Below are 21,015 nucleotides of genomic sequence, written 5' to 3'. Positions count from 1 at the left end.
GATGCTTTCTCTAGCTGATGTCCATATTGTTTGGGTCCAGGTTGTTTTCCTAGATGACTTTGGAAGTAATCTGAAGCCAGCCCGTGACATGGGGATGGTTACCATCCTGGTCCACAACACAGCCTCCGCTCTGAGAGAACTGGAGAAGGTCACAGGGACACAGGTATCTTTAGGTCTGGGCAGAGTCTTGGTCCTTGCCACCCATGATTCAGGAAGTCCACACCCCTGACCAACATCTATCCATTTCCTTCTGTGCAAACAGTAAGTGGGAGTTTAAACCAATGTTTGGCAAGCTAGGAAACTAAGACAAGAGAAAGGCACTTAGGGCTGGGAGATGGCTCAGTTGGCAAGTGTCTCTCATGGAAACATGAGGTCTGAATGTGATCTCAAGCACTTGCATGGAATCTGGGCACAGTGGTACATGCATGTAATCTTAGCACTGGGGATACAGAGACAGGCAGATCTTTAGAGCTCTGACCAGAGTCTAGCCAGTTAATATACTCATTATTTGGAGATGCTGACATCTAGAAATTCATCATATGTGTTTCCGGGGAAGACACAATTCAGTTTATTATATAACAGCTTACATCTTTAATAAATAAATAGATTTGTTTAACACAATAAATCAAATACATTTAATTAATAAGTAAAAAATGTAGAATAAACAACACAAGACCTGAAGTATCTTGCCCGAGCTTAGCTTGTTCTCTCTAGGCCTAGAAGTCTTACAAGCAGAGGGGAAACTAAGGCCAAGTTGAATCAAACCATCCACCCTCTCTGTTGCTAGGTTTATCCATTCCTCCCAGTAAGCTAGAAACGTGCTCTATATCCTTCCTTGCTTACCATCAGTTATGAGGAAGTATAATGTATGGCTCAGAGAGTGATTCACTATGACCATACTTTGCGGTTTGAATGAGTGAGTTTATTAAGAATGTAGCAAGCCAAAGTAAAAGAATAAATACCAAGAGATAGATAGATGATAGGTAGATAAATAGATAGATAGATAGATAGATAGATAGATAGATAGATAGATATCAAAACATCACCAAATTGGGTACTCAAAACATCTGGCAGAAATCATTTGGGAAAGTCCATTTAAGGGAGCGAATAGGAGTTTCTGATAGAGTCCCAATCAGAGCAGAGTGTCCCCTGTGGTGAGGCTTCCAAGATAAAGAACAAATGGCAGAAAGGTGACATCATCAAGTCAGAGTCTTATAAACATCCAGCAGAGACCGACTGGGGAGGATGAAGATGTTAGCTGGGGTTCTCAGCTGAGCTTTCTCTTGAGGGCTGAGCTTCCCACAGTAGCAGGTATTGTCACATCATGTCGTAAACAAACAATAGCAATCCTGTGATGGAAATGGTTCACCTTCTGCCTTAGTTAGGGTTTTCATTACTGTGAAGAGACACCATAACCAAGGCAACTCTTACAAAGGACAATGTTTAATCGGGGCTGTCTTATAAGTTCAGAGGTTCAGTCCATTATCATCAAGGTGGGAGCATGGCAGAGTCCAGGCAGGCATGGTGCTGGAGGAGTTGAGAGTTCTACATCTTCAGGAAAAGGAAGCCAGGAGCAGACTGTTTTCAGAAAACTAGGAGGAAGGGTCTCAAAGACAACCTCCACGGAGACACAGTTCTTCCAACAAGACCACACCTCCTAATAGTGCCACTCCCTGGGCCAAACATATTCAAACCACCACAGCTCCTCACTGTTTAAGGAAATGATGCTTTTACTCCTGGGTTGCTCTGCTTTTTCTCTCCCCCTCCCTGTCACCGAATTAGAGACACAGCACAACTCCAGACAAGGGGCCTTGGAGAATACTTTGAGACAAACATGCTTGTGGGGGGTTAGGGCAACCTCACTTCCAGAGCCAGCTTCTCAGTCTGCTCAAACAGTATCTGACAATTTCCCAGTATTCTGTACATACAGGAAGCCACAGGGGAGGATCGCTACTGTGTCCTTGTCTCCAGTACTTTAAAGTTGTGGCAAAATACATTTAGCAGAAAGTTTACCATCTTAGTCATTTTAAAGTGAGCGGTTCTGTGGTGTTAGGTACATTCAGAACACTGTGCAATCAACTCTATCCACCTCCAGACTCTTCCGTTTAAAAAAAAAGGCTTGTACTTTGTACTTGTTAAGTAATGACTCACGCTAAACTCTACTTTCTGTCTCTAAGACTCTGACTTCTGAGTCCCTGGTATGAGTGGAATCACATACTGTTTATTTTACTTAGTACAGTGTCTGTAGGGTTCGTTCATAGAGTGGCATGACCTGGGTGGGACTCCCTTTCTGATCTGAGAAGCATCTCCTGTCTTTAAAAGTGGAATAAATTCTAGTTTATGCCCCCATTTTAGAGGTTAGATAACAGAGTCATGAAGGACAGCTTTCTCAGGACTAGCTGGCAGGTGAAGCCGGGAAGGGTGGTAACCTGCACAGTCGAAGCTCAGGCATTAGGAGACGTCCTCCCTGCGCGTGTGCTCAGTAGCTCACCCTATGACATGGACGCTTTGGGAGCTTACACCAGTGAGGTAAAGAAGGGGGCATTCTGGAACTTTCCTCCTCACTGAGATGTTTCCCAAAGACAGATCAGAGGAAGCCTCTGAGTCTCCAGAGGACAAGGACAAGGACCAAGACACAGACTGTTAAAGGCTGGGCGCTCTGAAATTCACATACTGAAATGGCAGTGTCTAGTATCTCCGAATATGGCTGGATTTGAATACAGGGCCTTGGAAGAGGTCATTAAGGAAACAGGAGACCTGCAAGGGGAACTGGAACCTAATGTGACTAGTCTCCATGTAAGAAATAGAGACTAAGCCACAGGCACACAGAGGGACACATGAGGAAGGACACAGGGGGGCATGGCCATCTATAAACATAGATCTCAGAAGAAACTGGCCCTGCCTACACCTTCATCTCAGACTTCTGTCCTCCCAAACGAAGAAATAGCTGCCTATTGTTGAAAACAGCCACCCAGTCTGTGGAACTCTGTGGTGAGAATTTGAACAGTCTAAGGCAGACACAGAGTCAGGCTGCAGCTCACTGAGAAGCACAGAGTAGGGCTGCAGCTGACAAAAGGGAGATCCCTTCCTACAGAGGCATCACAGAAAGGCAGCAGTTATACCTGGCCTGAGCCTGGTGGCCATCTGAGGACTTCTGTGGAAGATGGTCTGAAACCACAGAGATGTACAAATCTTGTGTTTTTTCTGGCTCTTATGATGTTCATTTGGCAGCCCTGGGGCCTTTGTGGAACACTGCCAGTCATTCGGAGACTTGGGATGACAGAAGACATACTGTCACCAGCTGAGGGCTTTCAAAATCTCATAGAATGCCCAGTGAAAAGATGGAGATGAGGGACTGTAGAGAGTCATATGTGGGTTTTGTTGGCTATGCACTCCTGTCTGCATTCCATCGGCCAGAACTCAGTCGCAGGACTCCAGTGACTGAGACAGCTGATGGAGTCCAGCCATGTCCAATCTGGATGGGGTTGATTCATGAGGACCATCAGGGTTCACTCAGGAGGGGTGGCAGAGGTGATGTCTGGGGTCTCACACTGTCCTTCACTGTGACCATCATACTTTCAGTTTCCTGAGGCCCCACTGCCAGTCCCATGCAATCCAAATGACGTCAGCCATGGATATGTGACAGTGAAGGTAAGTCAGCCAACTTCTCTCTGACCACAAGACATAGATGATATGTGAAATAACAGGGACCACTGAATTGTCAGTCCACAAATGTACAGATGGGAAAACAAAAGAGAACAAAGCATGGTAAATGGGCGGAGTCCTTGGTGGAGCATACACTTCTGATTGGCCAGGACTCGGTCATGTGACTACATAGACTATTACCAGGAGAAGACATATTTAGAAATGCCAGCACGTTTCAGGGAGAAAAGGATAATACAGACATTAGAAGCCCTAATGGTCATCTTGCCAATAAAGCCACTCAAATGGACTGCACAGTCATATTTAAGAAGCAAACCGCTGAGACAGCTCAGCCGGTCAGGCACTCACTGTGCAAGCGTGAGGGCCTGAGTTCCATGTGAAAACTAAAGCTAGGCATGATCATGTGTATTTGTAATCATAATCATTGGGAGGCAGAAACAAATAGACCCCTGGGGCTCACTCACCAGTAAGAATGGCCTACTTTGTGTGTTCCAGGCCAGTGAGAGGTTCTATCAATAATTAATAGATAGATAGATAGATAGATAGATAGATAGATAGATAGATAGATAGATAGATAGATAGATTGGACTGCTCTTAGGGAATGTGTCTTAGTTTTTTGTTTTTGTTTTTGTTTTTGTTTTCTTGCTATGATAAAATATCATGACCAGGACAACTTATAGAAGAAAGAGTTTAACTGGGCTTATGATTTCAGAGGATTAGGGTTTATGATAGTTGAGCAAAGGCAGGGCAGCAAGGGCTGGAGCAGCACCTGAGAGCTCACGTCTTGATCCCCAAGCGTGAGGTGGAGAGAGCACACTGGGAACAGCACAACCTCACCCAAGAAGGCCACGCCTCCTAATCCTTCCCAAGCAGTTCCACCTGCTGGAGACCAATTAATCAAACACATGGGTACATGGGAATTGTTCTCATTCAGACTACCACAGATTGATACCCAAGGTTGACCTCTGGCTGTCACTCATGCATTCACATGCACCCTTGCATATGTCACCATCACACACACACACACACACACACACACACAGAGAGAGAGAGAGAGAGAGAGAGAGAGAGAGAGAGAGAGAGAGAGAGAGAGAGAGAGCAGTTTTTCATAAAGTAGACTTATAATTCTACATGTCACCGTTTGCTTTCTAGAAAATCGGCTTCCACTTGAAAATTATGAGACGTTGCCAGTACTAAGTCACTTTAGAGAGGAGGGACGCTAAATTATTTTGATTCTGTTTGCTCCCAACCGCATAATCTTTTCACATCATAGTGAAAACCACCTGGTGTGTTACCCACATTGGCCACTGACAGCTCCAGCCATTTAACCTTTGGGTCTTTGAGCTGAGGTGTCTGGGTCAGGCAAGGTCTGGCTATCCCCTGCAATGGCTGTGGAATGTTACCTGTCTAAGGAAGCCCCATTTTGAATGCAATGGCACCAAGATTACTGTCATACCCCTCTCTTCCACAGCCAGGGATCCGCCTGCATTTTGTGGAGATGGGCTCTGGCCCTGCCCTATGCCTTTGCCATGGGTTTCCTGAGAGCTGGTTTTCTTGGAGGTACCAGGTAAGGGAAACTGGAGAAGATGCTTCCCAATCAGGGTGAGAAGAAGTGGATTGTGGATGAATCATCTCCAGACTGCAACCACATGGCCTCAACAGTGCTGGCTGTAGGGAGTTTCTTGGAGCTGTATTGACTCTCAAGACATCTGCATTAGAAGGTGCCTCTTCTGGGGCATTCTGCACCTCCTGCTGAGAAATCTTCGAAATGAACACAGTAATAGCCAGCAGCTTGTCAGACTAGATGTTCTGCTCAGTGTGCTCCGATGCAGCATACAACAACCCCGTGACTGTCCGACTGTCCGCGGCAGTCTTAGGAGATGGGCTCCACCTAGCTCCATGGGAATGAACCTAACAAGTGCCATGTGGCACTTAGGTGGAGCCATTTACAAGTCAGAGGGAAGAAGGGATAGAAGCAAGGAGCACCAGCTAGGGACTGGCAAGTCCACACGGCCATGCCCTTGAACTGTTTAATTTTCCAGATCCCTGCTCTGGCCCAGGCAGGCTTTCGTGTTCTGGCTATAGACATGAAAGGCTATGGAGACTCATCTTCTCCTCCTGGTGAGTTCGCTGTCTTATAGATTATACATGTCCTGTATGGTCATGTTTCTCTCTGGTCATCATCCCTAGCTCCACCCCAACTCCCCGCCCCAGCTTCCGGCCTCCTTGAGCTTGCCCTGTCTAGGTTGAACACATCTGATGAAGCCCTGATCCTCTCCTGCTGTGTCCCATATTGTTGGTCTTAGATTGCTCCTGCTCAGTACACTCTGAGTGACCCAGGAGGCACACAGGCTTGTTCTGGAAGGAGCCCTCTGCTGGCCATAATGTGGGATATAGCATCTATTTCTAGAAAGGTTTTCCTATGCTTAGCGGAAAGACTGAATTTATTTCCTCAGCTTTCCCTCCGCTCTGCCCATTCTCTCCATGAAGGCAGCCGCTCTTGATGCCTCATGCCAGTGGGCTCACACAATAGCTAACCTTTCATGACTGGCTAATCTCGTCTAGTGTGCTGTCTCTGTGTTTATCCCTGTTGAATTGTAGCTGTTCCTCACTTTCCAGATGAATGCATTCAGTGTTCAAACCATCATCTACCTATATATTCCTCCTCCAAAGACCACTGGGTTGCCCCCATCTTTAATACTTTGATTAGCACTGCTCTAAACATGTGTGTGCACAATTGTGAACACACACACACACACACACACACACACAACCTGTGCATCTCTGCCTTCCATTCTTTAGACCTGCTGGATTCTGCAACCACTGTAGTCAGATCTAAGCCCTGCAACTACAGAACCCAAGAATAAACATTAAATAGCTTCCCAATCCTGAGGCTGTTTGTAAGTTTATGAACATTTTTTTCTGATAGAAAGAGTTCTTCATTTGTATCAGGTTCAGGAGAGCCTTTAGTTCAAAGGTCTTCGGAGCTCAGGTGTGGAGGCAGGGACATGATGCAGCCAAGCGTGAACACAGCTCCTCATGGGCAGTGATGCTGTTGACAGCTGGGCTCTCTAGTCAGCTTCCCAGTCCCCTTAACCACAGTGATCACAGCTGGCATGTCTGGCTCCCATGTTTAAAGCCTGCTGACCTAGACTGGGGCTTTGGCCACTCACAGGACCATCCTCCGCATCCCTTGGCATGCCATGCTGGAGGGGATGGTGGGTTCTTCTATACGTGTGACAGTGTCTCCTCAGTGTCACCTGCTCCCCCCCCCCCCCCGCCCATGACACAAAACTCAACTACAGACTGGAGGGAAGCTTTCGTCCTCAGTCAGATTGCTAGTTTTAGGGATGAGAACACTTGCTTTATATTCACTTCAAGACAGCCTGCTTGGAATTGCCTGGGTAGAATGTAGTGATGTAACAACATTCTGAATGGAGTCAGGGAAAAGAGAATGATTTTATTATTGATTTTATTATTTATTTATTGAATGATCTTATTTTTCTTTTATTTTCACCATTTTTGACACTTCTTTTTCTTTATGTTCACTGGAATAGTTCTTATTAAAAGCCTTTTTTAAAAAAAAACTTTTTTATTAAAAAAAAGTCACTTACCCCCAGCACCCAGTGTAATCTTCAGGTACAATGCAGTCCTTATCGAAATTCCAATGGCTTCTTTTCCCCCATGAGACGAGGATTTGCTATTTATTTTGTTGGCTGGCTTCAAATTCACTCCATTGCTCTGCCTCCCAAGTGCTCCATGGCATATTTTTTAGACAGAAATAGAGAAATTTTACAATTTATGCAGTACCACACATATCCGCAAAGAAATTGAGTGCATTTTGAGAAAACCCACAAATCTGTAGGGATTTGAAATTAAGTACTGTGATTTTAAACATTATTCCAAATCCATAGTAGTTAAGTGATATGATGCCAGTATAAAGACAAAACCCGACAAGCAGAGCAGACTAGAAAGCTTAGAAATAACACACACACACATATATAGACACATACACACATACATGTATACACACACATACATGTACACACACACATATATATAGACACATACACACATGTATACACACACATATATAGACACATACATACATACATGTATACACACATACATGTACATACACATACATGTACACACACACACACACACACACACCCTCTTAACTAGCCTTTAACAAGGGTGCCCGGAACACTCTGCAAAGAGGAGCTAGGTCGTCAATAAGTGACAGATAAAAAAAGCTCAAACAGAATCAAACTACCTAATTTATCTTATGTCATATTCAAAACCCAACTCAAAATAGACTTTAAGAAAAGTAAACAGGCCGGACAGTGGTGTTGCACACCTTTAATCCCAGCACTTGGGAGGCAGAGGCAGGCGGACCTCTGAGTTTGAGGCCAGCCTGGTCTACAGAGTGAGCTCCAGGACAGCCAGGGCTACACAGAAAAACCCTGTCTCGAAAAAGCAAAACAAAACAAAAAGTAAACAGAATCAATATATTGGGAGTTTTTTGTTTTGTTTTGTTTTTGATAAACAGGACTTCTTATTTATAAAATTAAAATCACATTTCCTCTCTGTTTTTTGCTTCTCTCTCTCTCTCTCTCTCTCTCTCTCTCTCTCTCTCTCTCTCTCTCTCTCTGTGTGTGTGTGTGTGTGTGTGTGATGTAGACCACAATTGTCTTGAACTCACAGAGATCTGCCTGTCTCTGCATCCTGGATGCTGAGGATTAAAGACATGTACCAGCACGCCTGGCATGCATCTATCTATCTATCTATCTATCTATCTGTCTGTCTGTCTGTCTGTCTGTCTGTCTGTCTATCTATCTACCTATTTATTCACCCACTCATTTCTAATTACAGAAATAGAAGAATATGCCATGGAATTGCTGTGTAAGGTAAGAAACCTCTTCAGTAGCACCTACAGCATCGTTCCCATCCCGAGTTTCTCCCTGACATGAGCTAGGGGCACAGGTGTCCATCTAAACCCTGGGAAAACACAGTGCGTAGCTTGTGTGCTGACTCTCACTGAACATGGAGGTGAAGGTTCTAAATGGCAGCCAGAACATATAAAGTATGGTACGTCTCCCAAGCCTGAGGTTGCTGCCCACAGCTGACAAGTAGTAGGTCCAGATTGAAACCTTCTCTGCTCCACTCTCTCCACCCCATCCTGAGCGTCCTCAACCACCAGCTCTGTGTGTAAATTGTGGCTTCCCTGCCACAGATAAACTTCCAGGCAGGACTGTTCTCTTGCCTCAATTTCCCAGTGGTGACTCTTTCTCGGGCCTCTCACAAATCCCCAGGAATCCACTCCCATGCCACATCCCACTGCTGTCAACTCACCTAGCTTCACACTTATTTCTACTGGAATCTTCCCAGGATGGGTGCTGTCTTAGTCAGGGTTTCTATTCCTGTACAAACATCATGACCAAGAAGCGGTTGGGGAGGAAAGGGTTTATTCAGCTTACACTTCCATACTGCTGTTCATCACTGAAGGAAGTCAGGACTGGAACTCAAGCAGGTCAGAAAGCAGGAGCTGATGCAGAAGCCATGGAGGGATGTTCTTTACTGGGTTGCTTCCCCCGGCTTGCTCAGCCTGCTCTCTTATAGAACCAAGACTACCAGCCCAGAGATGGTCCCACCCACCAGGGGCCTTTCCCCCTTGATCACTAATTGAGAAAATGCCTTACAGCTGTATCTCATGGAGACATTTCCCCAACTGAAGCTCCTTTCTCTGTGATAACTCCATCTGTGTCAAGTTGACACAAAACTAGCCAGTACAGGTGCGCTGGGCTGCTCCAAAGAACACTCCTGCATGGAGTCCTGAGGTCAGAATAAATTAGATGAAGAGAAAAATCCATATCCTTCTCTCTTTGAGGTATCAATGGTACATCTATTACTAGGAACTAACCCAAGAGAACTAATGTTGAGAGAGCCCAGACCCCACTACTCAAAGCAGCCCCATCCATAGTAGCCGCAAGTGGAAACAGCAAGCACACCAGCTACTGACTGGGTAGGTATGATCCATGATCCATGCCCTGGAGGGTTACTCAGCCATGCAGAGTAGTGAAGCAATGGTCCCTGTCCCCGCATGAGTGGATATTAAGCAGAAGCCAGTTACAAAAGCCACACAGCATGCAATTCCATTTGTAGAGTGTCAAAACAGGCAATCCAGAGGGAACTTAGATTAGTGGCTGCCAAGACAAGGGAAAACCAAATGGAAATGAAGCCTGTTGGCTTTCCTCTAGGGCAGTGAAAGTTTTCTGATACTGGGATGGTGGTGACAGTTTCACAACTCGATTATACTAAACCCGTTAAAGTGTGGACTTTAAAGGGGCTAATCATAGGGTGTGGCGGATTATAACAGTCCTTGTGAAAAATCACCACAATAATTTTAATGTAAAATTGTACTTTAAAAGCTGAAATTGGCTTCACATATGAGGTCAGAGAAAATGGAGTTAAGACTCCTATCACTGCTTGTATGCAGGCACCTCTAAAGCTTTCTCGCCACAGTTCACTAAATACCATGTGAAACCATTTCCCTCAACTGCAACTCCTAAATTTTTGTGGCAGTTCACCACGTGACTCATAGTTTTTCTAAATCTGGGCTCTCCTTTTATTTAATCTTTATCTCTAATTGACAAGCGATGCGTTCTGTCATGCATAATAGGGTGTTTAATATCCGCTCTAGAACAGTCACGTCCAGATAACTGACAGATGCTTGACCTAACATAATTATCGTTTTCCCGTGACAGCACATGACATTCACCCAACATCTTTCAAGAGCATATCATCACTGATTATAGTCACTTTGCTATATAGAAGGTCCCTTGAAACTCATCTACCACTCTCTAGTTGTACATACCACAGAAGTAAACAGAATCAATACATTGGAAGGTGGGGGTTTTTTGTTTTGTTTTATTTTTTATAAAGAGGACCTCTTGCTTATAAAATTAAAATCGCTTTTTCGTTCTGTCTCCCTGTCTGTCTGTCTGTCTGTCTGTCTGTCTCTCTCTCTCTCTCTCTCTCTCTCTCTCTGTCCATCCTTCTCATGTCCACTGCCTCAGCCTGTTAGCCATTCTTCCATACTACCTCATAGATAACTATTCTAGACCTCATAAAAAATGAGCCCCCCACCCCACCCACCCCGCTTATATTATTTTACCATCATGTTCTTCATGTTGCTACAAATAAGTTGATTTCACCCTTTTATGTGTACCTAGTATCCCTTATATGTGTGTGTTCTTCATGTTCTGTGACTTTCATCAACTGATGGATACTGGGGTTGACCCCATCTTTTGTCTCCTATAAAAATGCTGCTGTAAACATAAGTGATTTTTATTTTAGGATGGGAGCCTTTGTTCTACCCATAAGCCTCCCTGTATATTTATAGCCTTGGGATTGCACATCGAGAAGGCTGGGTGAAACATAGCAATAATATCTTTTAAAGTTCACTGGTGTTTGGAAATGTGTCTACACACAGTTGTTTCTTTTTACTGTGTGGCTTTTGGTGTGGGAGTTTAACCTTTGCGGGTCAGGCTCTTGAGTATAAGATGCAGTGAATGGCTGGAGCTGTTTTGTTTTACAAGCTTCTTAGGATCCAAGTGTGATTCTCAGCTTGTGGAGACTGGAGAGGACACTGAACTAACTGTGACCTCTACGATGAACTAGAATATGGAAAGGTGCTTTCATGTACGTCAGCACAGGGTGTGTCACTGCTGAAGATTTCTTGGGGTCTGTTGAGATCCTAGAAGCTATGGCAGAATATGAAGTGAAGGTGTTTGTGTGTGCTTCCTCAGGACGGAACCCATCAGAGACTGCAAGAGGTCTCAGGAGACAGAGGGAGGACCACTGTGGTCCAGGAAGGAATAGGGGTCTCCATGGCATGAGTTCCCCTGGGGCTTGTGCTGACAGTGTGTGGTATGGCAGGCAGCTAAGCTTCTCTCCACCTTACCTGTCTGATGCTGTGTCTGTGTGCTCTTTTTTAAGGAGATGGTGACATTCCTGGATAAGCTGGTGAGTCATTCCTTCATGATGATCTTTTTGGAGAATTCCGTGTGGATCTTGGTAATGAAAGGAGAGCTGGATGCCCTGGAGGGCTGACTGTTGGTGACTATGAGCAGAGAGGACCAGGAGAGGGGAGGCTTTGTTGGCTTCCACCCAGAGAGTAACCTTGAACATCAGGGGAAAGTGTAGGGGAGCCATTTTAAAGCTTTTATTTCACAACTCAGAAAAAACGTGAGTCTCTTCTGACAAATCTCAGATCATTACGCGATGATGACATTGTTGGGAATGTCAAACTCAGTCAAGGGAATGAAAGCCAGTGGCCACGGTGATCTGCAGAGTACGAGTACTCCCCAGACTGCTCTGTCATGCTCTCTGCCTCACCGCCTTAGGCTGGAATGGAATGCACTGCAGGGTGGTCTGGAGAGGACGGATGGTCTAGGCCAGTAGCAATGGAGGGAGAGAACAGGGAACCATGGAGCAGTGGGGCCCAGCTTACTAACTGGGTATAGGATGAAGAGGATGATGGCTGTCTCCACTCCATGAGATTGAGTCAGGAAGTGGTGTGTGTGTGTGTGTGTGTGTGTGTGTGTGTGTGAGAGAGAGAGAGAGAGAGAGAGAGAGAGAGAGAGAGAGAGAGAAACACTCATGGTTAGTCTCCTGCCTTTAAGGGGATTAATTCAAAGCCTAGTCATTTGTGGAGACCGAAGAGGGGAGGGAGGATGTGTGAGAGGTGGAGTTAAGAATGGTGCATGCCTTTGAGGGGCTCCTGGGGGTTTCTGTCAGTGTCACTGGACTTGTCAAGGAGAGCCTTTGGTTCTTCACTCCCCATCCCAGAAATCCATCTTCATTGTGTCTCTTCTTGTTTCTCTAGGGAATCCCTCAAGCAGTGTTCATTGGCCATGACTGGGCTGGTGTGATGGTGTGGAACATGGCTCTCTTCTACCCTGAGAGAGTGAGGTAAGTAGCCAGGTGCACTCATGTTTACTAGGCTGGACTTAGAGCCCCCCAAGAACTGCTATGGGCTTCTCTGTAAAATGTCTAGACAACAGTATGTAATAGGGAAGGTAAGTACACTAAGCTACTGAGCTCCTAGGAACAGTCTCTGACCTAATGATTGACAAGGTACAAGTAATTCAGGGACAGAGTGTCTTGTGGGAGCTCAGAGCTGACTCTGAGTGGGTGGATAAAGAGGCAATAGAGGGTTCATAGAGTCACATCCTTAAGCAGCAGGAGATAGTTCACCCTGGTCAAAATTCAGAAAACGTGGCCTTTTAAGTGGACACTGTGGCGCATGCCTGTAATCCCAGCACTTAGGAGGCTGAAGCAGGAGGACTGTGAGTTCAAGGTTACCACAGGTTACAGGGCGTGGGGGAGAGACAGGACACAATTTCTATCCAAGTCCGAGTGACAAATCACGTCATCTCCTAGGCCTTGGTTTCTTCAACTACAAGGCTACAACTGGAACTTGTAGCCAGACCCACATCCTGAAATGTTCTGCAGTGTGCAGTTCCCGTAGCATGGCATGGTTACCACCACAGTACCCAGTCATTATTATCCAGGCTCTGCTGGGAGCTTTTGGATGGCCTGGACCCTAGCAGGTGAAGTGGACCTCGTGGCCACCCACAACTGAGCTGGGAAGCTGCAGTCAGTGCCCCTGTCTCAGGGGCAGGTGAGAGGGTTATAGACAACAGCCTCTGCACGCCTCACCTAATGCAGCCATTCCGCACAAGGTGATCTTTTGAAGAAGAGAACCAGCGAGTGCTTCATTCAGTCGGCCTCCGCCCTCTTCACATGGTGGAGTTACATCAAAGACCGAAATGAACCAGGCATTTCCTAAAACATATACATCAGCCTTCGTTCCCTATCTCTATCGGATTACCTTGAAACAGGGTGCCTCCCTAAACCCTGGCTTTTTTGGCTAGGCTGGCTGAGGAGTTCACTCGGGATCTGCCTTTCTCTGCTCCCACAATGCAGGAGGTTGCAGGCACTTGTAGCCATATCTGGCTTTTTACGTGGGTGCTGGAGATTTGAACTCACATCCTCATGCCCTCTTGTTTGTAAAGCAAGTGCTTTTACCCACTGAGCGAACTCTCCTGATCCCTCGTAAAACACTTATAAAGTGAATACATTACTGCTACACACACACACACACACACACACACACTCCTTCCTTCCCTCTTCCTCCTGTTTCATTTAGACTGAAAATAAGAGTTTGGCTTTTACAGATTCAGACTCACCAAAAAGTTACCAAATAAACATATTATAATGCTGTTGAAAATAAACCAATGGGAATATAGCCATGAGCATGATGTGTGGTTTAAAGATGGCTGGCTGTTTATGTTGTTTTACTCAATTTAATCTCTTCCCAGCAAAAATTTGGAGCATTTTACTGGCCAAAAGGAGGTTTTTGCCCAAATAGCAGACCTGGGTGAGGCATCCTAGCATGCCCTGGTCTCCAGTTCCTCCTGTGTTCTGTCTCAGGCTCCCTAATCCTTATTTCTGTAGCTATTGCTTCCTATCCCTCCCAGAAAAGGGTGTGTGTGTGTGTGTGTCCACATGTGTGTACATGTGTCTAAGGCAGGTAGGTTTAAAAAACTTGCAATTGAGTTGGGGAACCCACTGGGTTAGGAATCAGAGTTCTAATGCCACTCTCCCATCCACTGCCGGAATGAGACTTTGTGTGTGTAATTTTCCCCCACTTGAGCTTCCCTTTTGACCCGAAGTGTTCTTTCTGAGTCTGACTCCGCAACAGGCTTGTTGTTTTAAAGTTTCTTATTCCTGCAGGGCTGTGGCCAGTTTGAACACGCCGTTTATGCCACCAGATCCTGATGTGTCTCCCATGAAAGTTATCCGATCTATCCCAGTTTTCAATTATCAGCTGTACTTTCAAGAACCAGTAAGTGTAGGACACCAGGAGTGGTGTCAGTGTGGTTGCCTTCCTCTTCCTCCTCCTCCTCCTCTGCTCCCTCCCTCCCCCCTTCCCTGGCTCTATCAGTTTATCCCCGCCTCTTAAATATTCGGAAGCATTAGGTACAAATGACTTTGCAAACAGGCTTGGGCGTAGTGACCGCAGATCCAGTGGGTTCTTTCTGAGTAAGTGGACATTTCTCTGGGTCTGTCTGGGTGGCCCCAGGCTGAGGAACAGGAGACGGTGCCAGGCTGGCTCCTGCTGCTTCTGGGCTGTGTGGAGCAGGGTGCTGAGTGCCCACTTGAATCTGCTGCTCTTGGGCTCTTGCTAGGAACCTTGTACTCTGCTCACTGCTCACGACGGAGCCTTGTCAAACGGCACCGACTACTAAAGAGTTCCACAACCGGCATGTTGGAGTGCGGGGTTGTTCTAGGTGTCAGCACAAGTTCCACAAAGATGCTTTTTCAGAGACAGCCTGGACTGTGGTCATCCTTGTGATGGGGTCTGACACTACCTTGGACAGGGACTTTCTGAGAACATCACAAAGTTGCCAGACAAGAAATAATAAAGAGTCCATCCCTAATACACTCTAACCAATGAACTGCACAGCCCAGCACCAGCTAAGCTGTACTGTAGCAAGACTTCTGAACCAAGCAGGTACTTTGCTTGCCACTTCCTTGGTTTAGCAAGTCTAGAGTTCTCTCATGCCACCTTCAGGAATCCCCATCTCCTTAAGAAGCCCTGCTTTCTTACACCAGTCCCAAACAGCTCTGCCTCCTTGATCCCACATTGCTATGGGTGTGATCCTGGTTCACCTTGGGAGACAGAGCTCACTTGGCTCTTGCAGCATTGGTGGGTGGCCCTGGGGTACAGTAGGGCTGAACCAGTGTTCTCAGAAAGGAGGATCCCACAGTCACAGGCATACAGCCATGTGGTGACCACGGTCCTGAGCCCTTGGACACTTGAAGAAGTCATCTTTTCTGGTTCTGAACACTGTGCCCCTTGAGGTAGGATGACTCTGGACCTGTGCCCTTGCAGGGAGGAGATGGGGACATTAATCATCCTCTCCATGCTGAATTTGCAGTTGAAGAATTTTTTTTTTATGGAAAGTCATGTCGGCTTGTTGATTACGAGCCCACTCATTTGTAGGATGTAGTTACAATGGAGAATCAATGGATGCCTTCTGTAAGGTGATGTATGTCAGGCAGGAAATAGCAGCGGGAGGCTGCAGATCCACAGTGATGGATGAGAGCCTGCCTGGCCTGTGAGTCGACCTCGGTCAGGATTCTTATTTATGGTGAGCTGGCCTCGCCCCAGAAGCAGCTGTTGTTGATGAGTACATTTCGGTGTCAGGGATCTTGAGGAGACCTCCACAGAGCTCTGCTGTGGTGCTTAGAAGAGTAAACAGATGTCAAGAGCTGGTGAGACTCAGTTCTGCCCACAGAGAAGGAAAGTCCAGCATGACAACAGGGAGAGGGATTAAAGGTGGCAGCCAAAACAGGAGAAGATAAGAGGGCTTGTGTTCTTGGATATGTAGGGAAAAGCTGCCTTTGAGGAAGGGGGCATCTTCACAGTGGGTTTGGGATGGTTGGTTTTGTTTGCTCGGGTGACATTCTTGACTCTCAGCCAAACTGAAAGAGAAAGTAGGGCCTGGAGTAAGGCTCTCTTTTCTCTCCCTTGTTCCCTTTATGTTCTCCTTCTCATCCCACCTCAGGCTGCTCCCCAACCCCACGCACACCTTGCCTTGCTTCATCCTTATTTTTTCTTCACATTGACAAAGCAAAGTATTAGTAGGTGTTCAGAAAAGGCTCAATGAATGGAAAAGAGGGCGGGTAGGCGTGGCGTTAAGGAAGGAATATGAGTCAGATGTTGACTCCAGCCACGCTTTCAAAATCTTCTTTTTTGGTGTGCCCCTGTGTATCTGGTGGGAAGTTCACCTCCTTTTTCATGTGACAGCGAAATGGGAAAATCCTTTAGCCATAAGACCGCCCTTGCTATCTTGTCCCAGGCAGCTGTGGGAACTGTATGGTGTCATCAGCTGTGGCCAGTTTTGACAAGGGCTCTCTATGCCTCTGTGGCCCAGTCAGACCTTTGGCTTCTGTTCTGCATCAGCTCTAGACTTCATGTTTGGCTGAAGCTCATGAGTATATGGAGAAAAAGATGCCTAGTGTATGCCAGGTGGTATGTGACCTTCTCTGAACTGGGCGGGTACTATCATATGTGTCTAGGGTGTAGGTCAATTTTGGGCAATCGGGATCAACTGTCACTTGCTTTACGGTCCTTGCTGCTTATCTGTGAGGTGTTTGCTGCCTGCCTAACTCCCCCACGAACTCTTTAGCACATCGTGAAGTTAAATAGTATTTACAAGATGAATTAGTGAACATGAACGCTTTCCGAGGAACACCACACACAATATTTCTGATATTTGACTATATTTGAAATGGACAACCCCTCCTCCACATTGCAGGGGTATCTCTGTTTTGCCATAAATAAGCTCCTAATTATGTGTGTTAAATTTAAAGGACGATACAGAGAAGTAAGTAGAGGAGATGTTGGAGGTATACACCTCTGTGCTCCCCTCTACCTACTTGTTCCTCATTCCTGCAGCCTGGCATCCAGACCACAAGCCATTTGAGAGCTTGTCGTAGCCTATAATAGATAAGCAATTATCTGTAATAACACTCTCACGAGACAGAAGAACCGGTAATTTATCACCACCAAGGACGTGTGTCCCAGCTCCTAACAAAGGAAATCAGATGTCCGGTCCTTAGGAAGATAGCCCTGAGAGCCTTCTAAAAGTCTGTAACGATTTAGGACCAAATTGAAGAAGATGGTTGAAGTTCCTACAGTCAATTGAGAAGCATCAAAGGAAACTGGGGACAGAGGCGTCTCGCTTCTTACAGTCTCAGAGCCTGGCCACCACCTTAAATCTGTATCAGCCTCTTTGATTACTGCAAGTCAGACCTCATAGTAGGAATCTGGGTATTATCCATAGACCCTGTTAGCATCTTATATTCTATTTTAACCTTCTTCTAGCATGCATATCACAATAAAAAAAATCAAGGAATGTAATTCTAATAAAATGTTAAATGGGCTAGATGAGTCAGAAGCTAAGGCCTCCTGGCCTTTGGTCAGATGGGAGAGGGCTACAGTTTCCAGGGCATCTGGAAGGGATCTTTAATTTTGCTTTTTCTTGACTGTTTTAGGGAGTGGCCGAGGCTGAACTGGAGAAGAACATGAGTCGGACTTTCAAAAGCTTCTTCCGAGCCAGTGATGAGACAGTGAGTGGTGGAAGATGGTGTGTGTGTGTGCGTGTGTGTGCGCGTGTGTGTGTTTTATAACTTTGGTTTGTGAGCTTATCTTTAGTGACATTTAACCTGTACCGGCCTGTTTGTTTGGACTTCGGACCCGCTCTCTTGGGCGGTTCAGCATGACTTGTACATTCTGCTGGTAGTCCCAACCCAGGCTCACTTCTTTGCTTCACACCACAGGAGTTTCCAGATCACACGAACTGTGTAAATTCAAATTCACATATCTGCAAAGGCAGGCCTCTGATGGGATCGTATGGACGCCTTTTGGGTTGCTCTTAGTGCTTTCTGACTGCCTACCGAGGGAAGGCTTTCCATTTCTGTCTGCCTACCGTGGGACTGGGACGGCTTTCCATTTTACCTTTGCGTGGATGCTTCTGCACACTAGGGAGCCCTGGGCTGTCAGAGTTTCTCTATGGAAAGACAGGGAACTGCTCCTTCTAATCCCTCCACTGTCTGCAAGTCTGAGCTCTTGCTCCCAATGGTTGCTGAGCCCAAGCCATTACTCAAACCTGCAAGTGCCAGCAGCAGCCGTGGATGGGAGTTTCAGCCCCGCCTTCTCCGACCCTGAGAGGCCCCTTTGCTGCCTTTCAGGTTTATCCTGTGTTCTAGCATGGCCCCAATTGTTATTTTATTTTACTCTCTATGGTTTCAGTTATTCCTCGCTAACCACGATCCAATAATGTCAAAGAGCAAATTCTACAAGGAAGAAAAGTATAAAGTTATAAATTGTGTGCCACGCTGAAAAGTATAATGAAATCTCACACCATCCCACTGGTGTCACCATCCCGCTGGTGTGAATCTGCTCTGTGTCAGACAAGGGTTGGGTGGGAGGTGGGGGTGTCTGTAATTAATTATTATTCTGTTTTAGTATGGGCTGTCATTTCTGACTATCTTGCGATGGTGCCTCATTTATGAAACAAACATTATCACAGGTGTTATGTACAGGATATTCAGGGAGCACACAGTGCCCAGTGTTCTGTGCTATCCTTTGGTTTCAGGCTTGCATCCCCTATATATTTTAACACATGTCCCCATGTGAAAGAGTTCTTTTGTGGTCCTCATGCGTGTGAGCTCTTCTGCACTGAGTCGCAGTCTTCTTGTTTTGTCCCACTTACAACATCCTCTAATTTCTCTTCCCACAGGGTTTCATCGCTGTGCATAAAGCCACTGAAATAGGTAAGAGGTGTCCCTGGGAGGGAAGGGACATTGGAGCCACATCAGCAGAATGGTAGTGCTAATGGAGTCCTGTCCCTTCTGCCCATGAAGAAGCCCTAAGCTTGCCTTGCTGTTCCGTGCTTCAGCGTGCCCAACAAATGTGCCCTAATGATTAATGGTGTTAGCTTAGTGTCTACCCTTAGGGAGCTGAGTGCGAAAGCCCTAAGATGCTTTGAGGACTTGGACAGAGTAACTGGCACAGGCCTCTGATGATGGGATTGTAGGGATGGCTTTTGATTTCCTCTTAGTACTAACCTTTATCGTCAGGACCCCACCCAGGAAGAAGAGTTGGCTGCTGCAGCCACCAGTGTGTGCAAGGCAGATTGCACTAGATCCACCTTACTCTCCACTGGCCCTTCCACCATAAGGTCCTGTTCTGGTCACTGTTCCCACTCATAAGGACCATCTTGGTCACCCTGCTGAGTGCACTCCTCCCGGAGGCCCCCACATCCAGCACAGACCCCACAAATGCTTGTGTCAGTCCTAGCACTGCCTCCTAGCCATTAGTCATTTGTATCTTAATAGCAATGGGCACTGACACTCCTACGTCTGTCACTATAACCTCTCCATTACAACTGGAAGAAGTGAGTCTCAGACGGTTGACCTATGTCAAGAGGCCGAGCTAGAACCTGACCCTAGATGTCTTCTCCTCTGAAGAAAACTGCCTCCTTGCCTACCTTCTTTTCTTTTTCAGCCCCTTATTAGTTTGTTGATTCCATGTTCTGAGTGCCTGACTGGGGAGGCCTGGGCTGGGGTGCTGCCCACAGAGAGCTCAGGGTCGTGTAGGGAGCCAGACCAGCAGTAAAGAAGGGAGACATGCAGGTGGGAGGGGGTGCTCCAATAGGACCAGGGCCCAATGGGACAGGAGCACTAGCTTGCTCTCCTACTCCTTTGACTTTTAGCATCAAAGCCTGGAGTGGCTGCGTCCTTTGTGTCTAGTGCTGTAGAATAAAAATGATGTGTTTGTCCCCCGGATACTGAATACTTCAGGAGACAACATGGCTTTCTATAATGAGAAGCCCACAGTAGGGCAGATCCCAGCCCCAAGGAACTCAATGAAGAGAGGGCAAATGGGCAGACATAAGGCACATGAAGCCTTTGCTCCAAGTTCAAACGGGGCAATAACAGCAGGGAATGGCAGCTTTCGAGCCACTGGCCCACAGCAGAAGAGAACACAGGTTTCTTTTTTGTAGGGGGAATCCTTGTGAATACTCCAGAAGATCCCAACCTCAGCAAAATTACTACTGAGGAAGAAATAGAGTTTTACATACAGCAGTTCAAGAAGACTGGCTTCAGGTAAAAAGAAAGCAACCCCAGACAGGGTGGAGGGCTGGTCAGCTGTTGGAGCATGGAGGTAGTTCTCCACCACAGCCCCTGTGAGCACCCGAGTGACCTGTCTGTGATCGAATGCCCCCAGTGCCAGGAGGCCCACAACCTGTGCTGTGTAGCTTCCTTTGGGGGTATCCAGCTTGTTCTTGTGTTTATTGGTTTCCCTAGAAGGCAGAGGTTTTTAATTGACTTGCAGCCGTAACTCCTCCAAGAATTAGGACAGCTCTGCATCTGTCCTCAGAAAAGCAAAAGCATGTGAATGAAGCCAAATGTGTCTTCTCATTATTTCTCACCCACCATGCCCCTTCTCGTTGAGTTTCCTGGGGCAGAGAAGTGGCTTCTGGGTGCGGATGGGCTGCCGTAAGTTCCACCCTCTGGCCCATTTCTTGAAGATGAGGATAACCTGTAGGGTCGGCTTCTGTCTGCCCCCAATTCATATCAGAGGCACCAGCCTGGTGGCAGAGGCAGGAGCTGTGGACAGGCAGCAAGTGTCTGGGGATTCTCTTGGTGTGTCCTGCAGCACTCACTGTCCCTGGCATAGTTGTCTCTGGATATGGTGGGTCACTGTGG

The 21,015-nt window shown here is 46.5% G+C and overlaps 1 protein-coding gene across 4 annotated transcripts in view; it reads left to right on the top strand.

Annotated features, from left to right (window-relative positions):
• Positions 1–21,015, top strand: part of Ephx2 (epoxide hydrolase 2, cytoplasmic) — a 40,151-nt gene that overhangs the window by 17,146 nt on the left and 1,990 nt on the right. For all 4 annotated transcript variants that reach the window (NM_007940.4, NM_001271402.1, NM_001271403.1 and 1 more), the window contains 11 exons: positions 41–163; positions 3,583–3,651; positions 5,135–5,230; positions 5,706–5,784; positions 8,539–8,573; positions 11,665–11,691; positions 12,554–12,639; positions 14,467–14,578; positions 17,797–17,871; positions 19,044–19,077; positions 20,310–20,412. In NM_007940.4, the coding sequence (NP_031966.2) occupies positions 41–163; positions 3,583–3,651; positions 5,135–5,230; positions 5,706–5,784; positions 8,539–8,573; positions 11,665–11,691; positions 12,554–12,639; positions 14,467–14,578; positions 17,797–17,871; positions 19,044–19,077; positions 20,310–20,412 (839 nt within the window). The remainder of the gene's footprint in view (positions 1–40; positions 164–3,582; positions 3,652–5,134; positions 5,231–5,705; positions 5,785–8,538; positions 8,574–11,664; positions 11,692–12,553; positions 12,640–14,466; positions 14,579–17,796; positions 17,872–19,043; positions 19,078–20,309; positions 20,413–21,015) is intronic.

Source organism: Mus musculus, chromosome 14, assembly GCF_000001635.26.
Source record: "Mus musculus strain C57BL/6J chromosome 14, GRCm38.p6 C57BL/6J".
Classification (NCBI taxonomy): domain Eukaryota; kingdom Metazoa; phylum Chordata; class Mammalia; order Rodentia; family Muridae; genus Mus; species Mus musculus.
The sequence above is the reverse complement of the archived record's forward strand: the minus strand, read 5'-3'. Positions and strand labels throughout refer to the sequence as shown.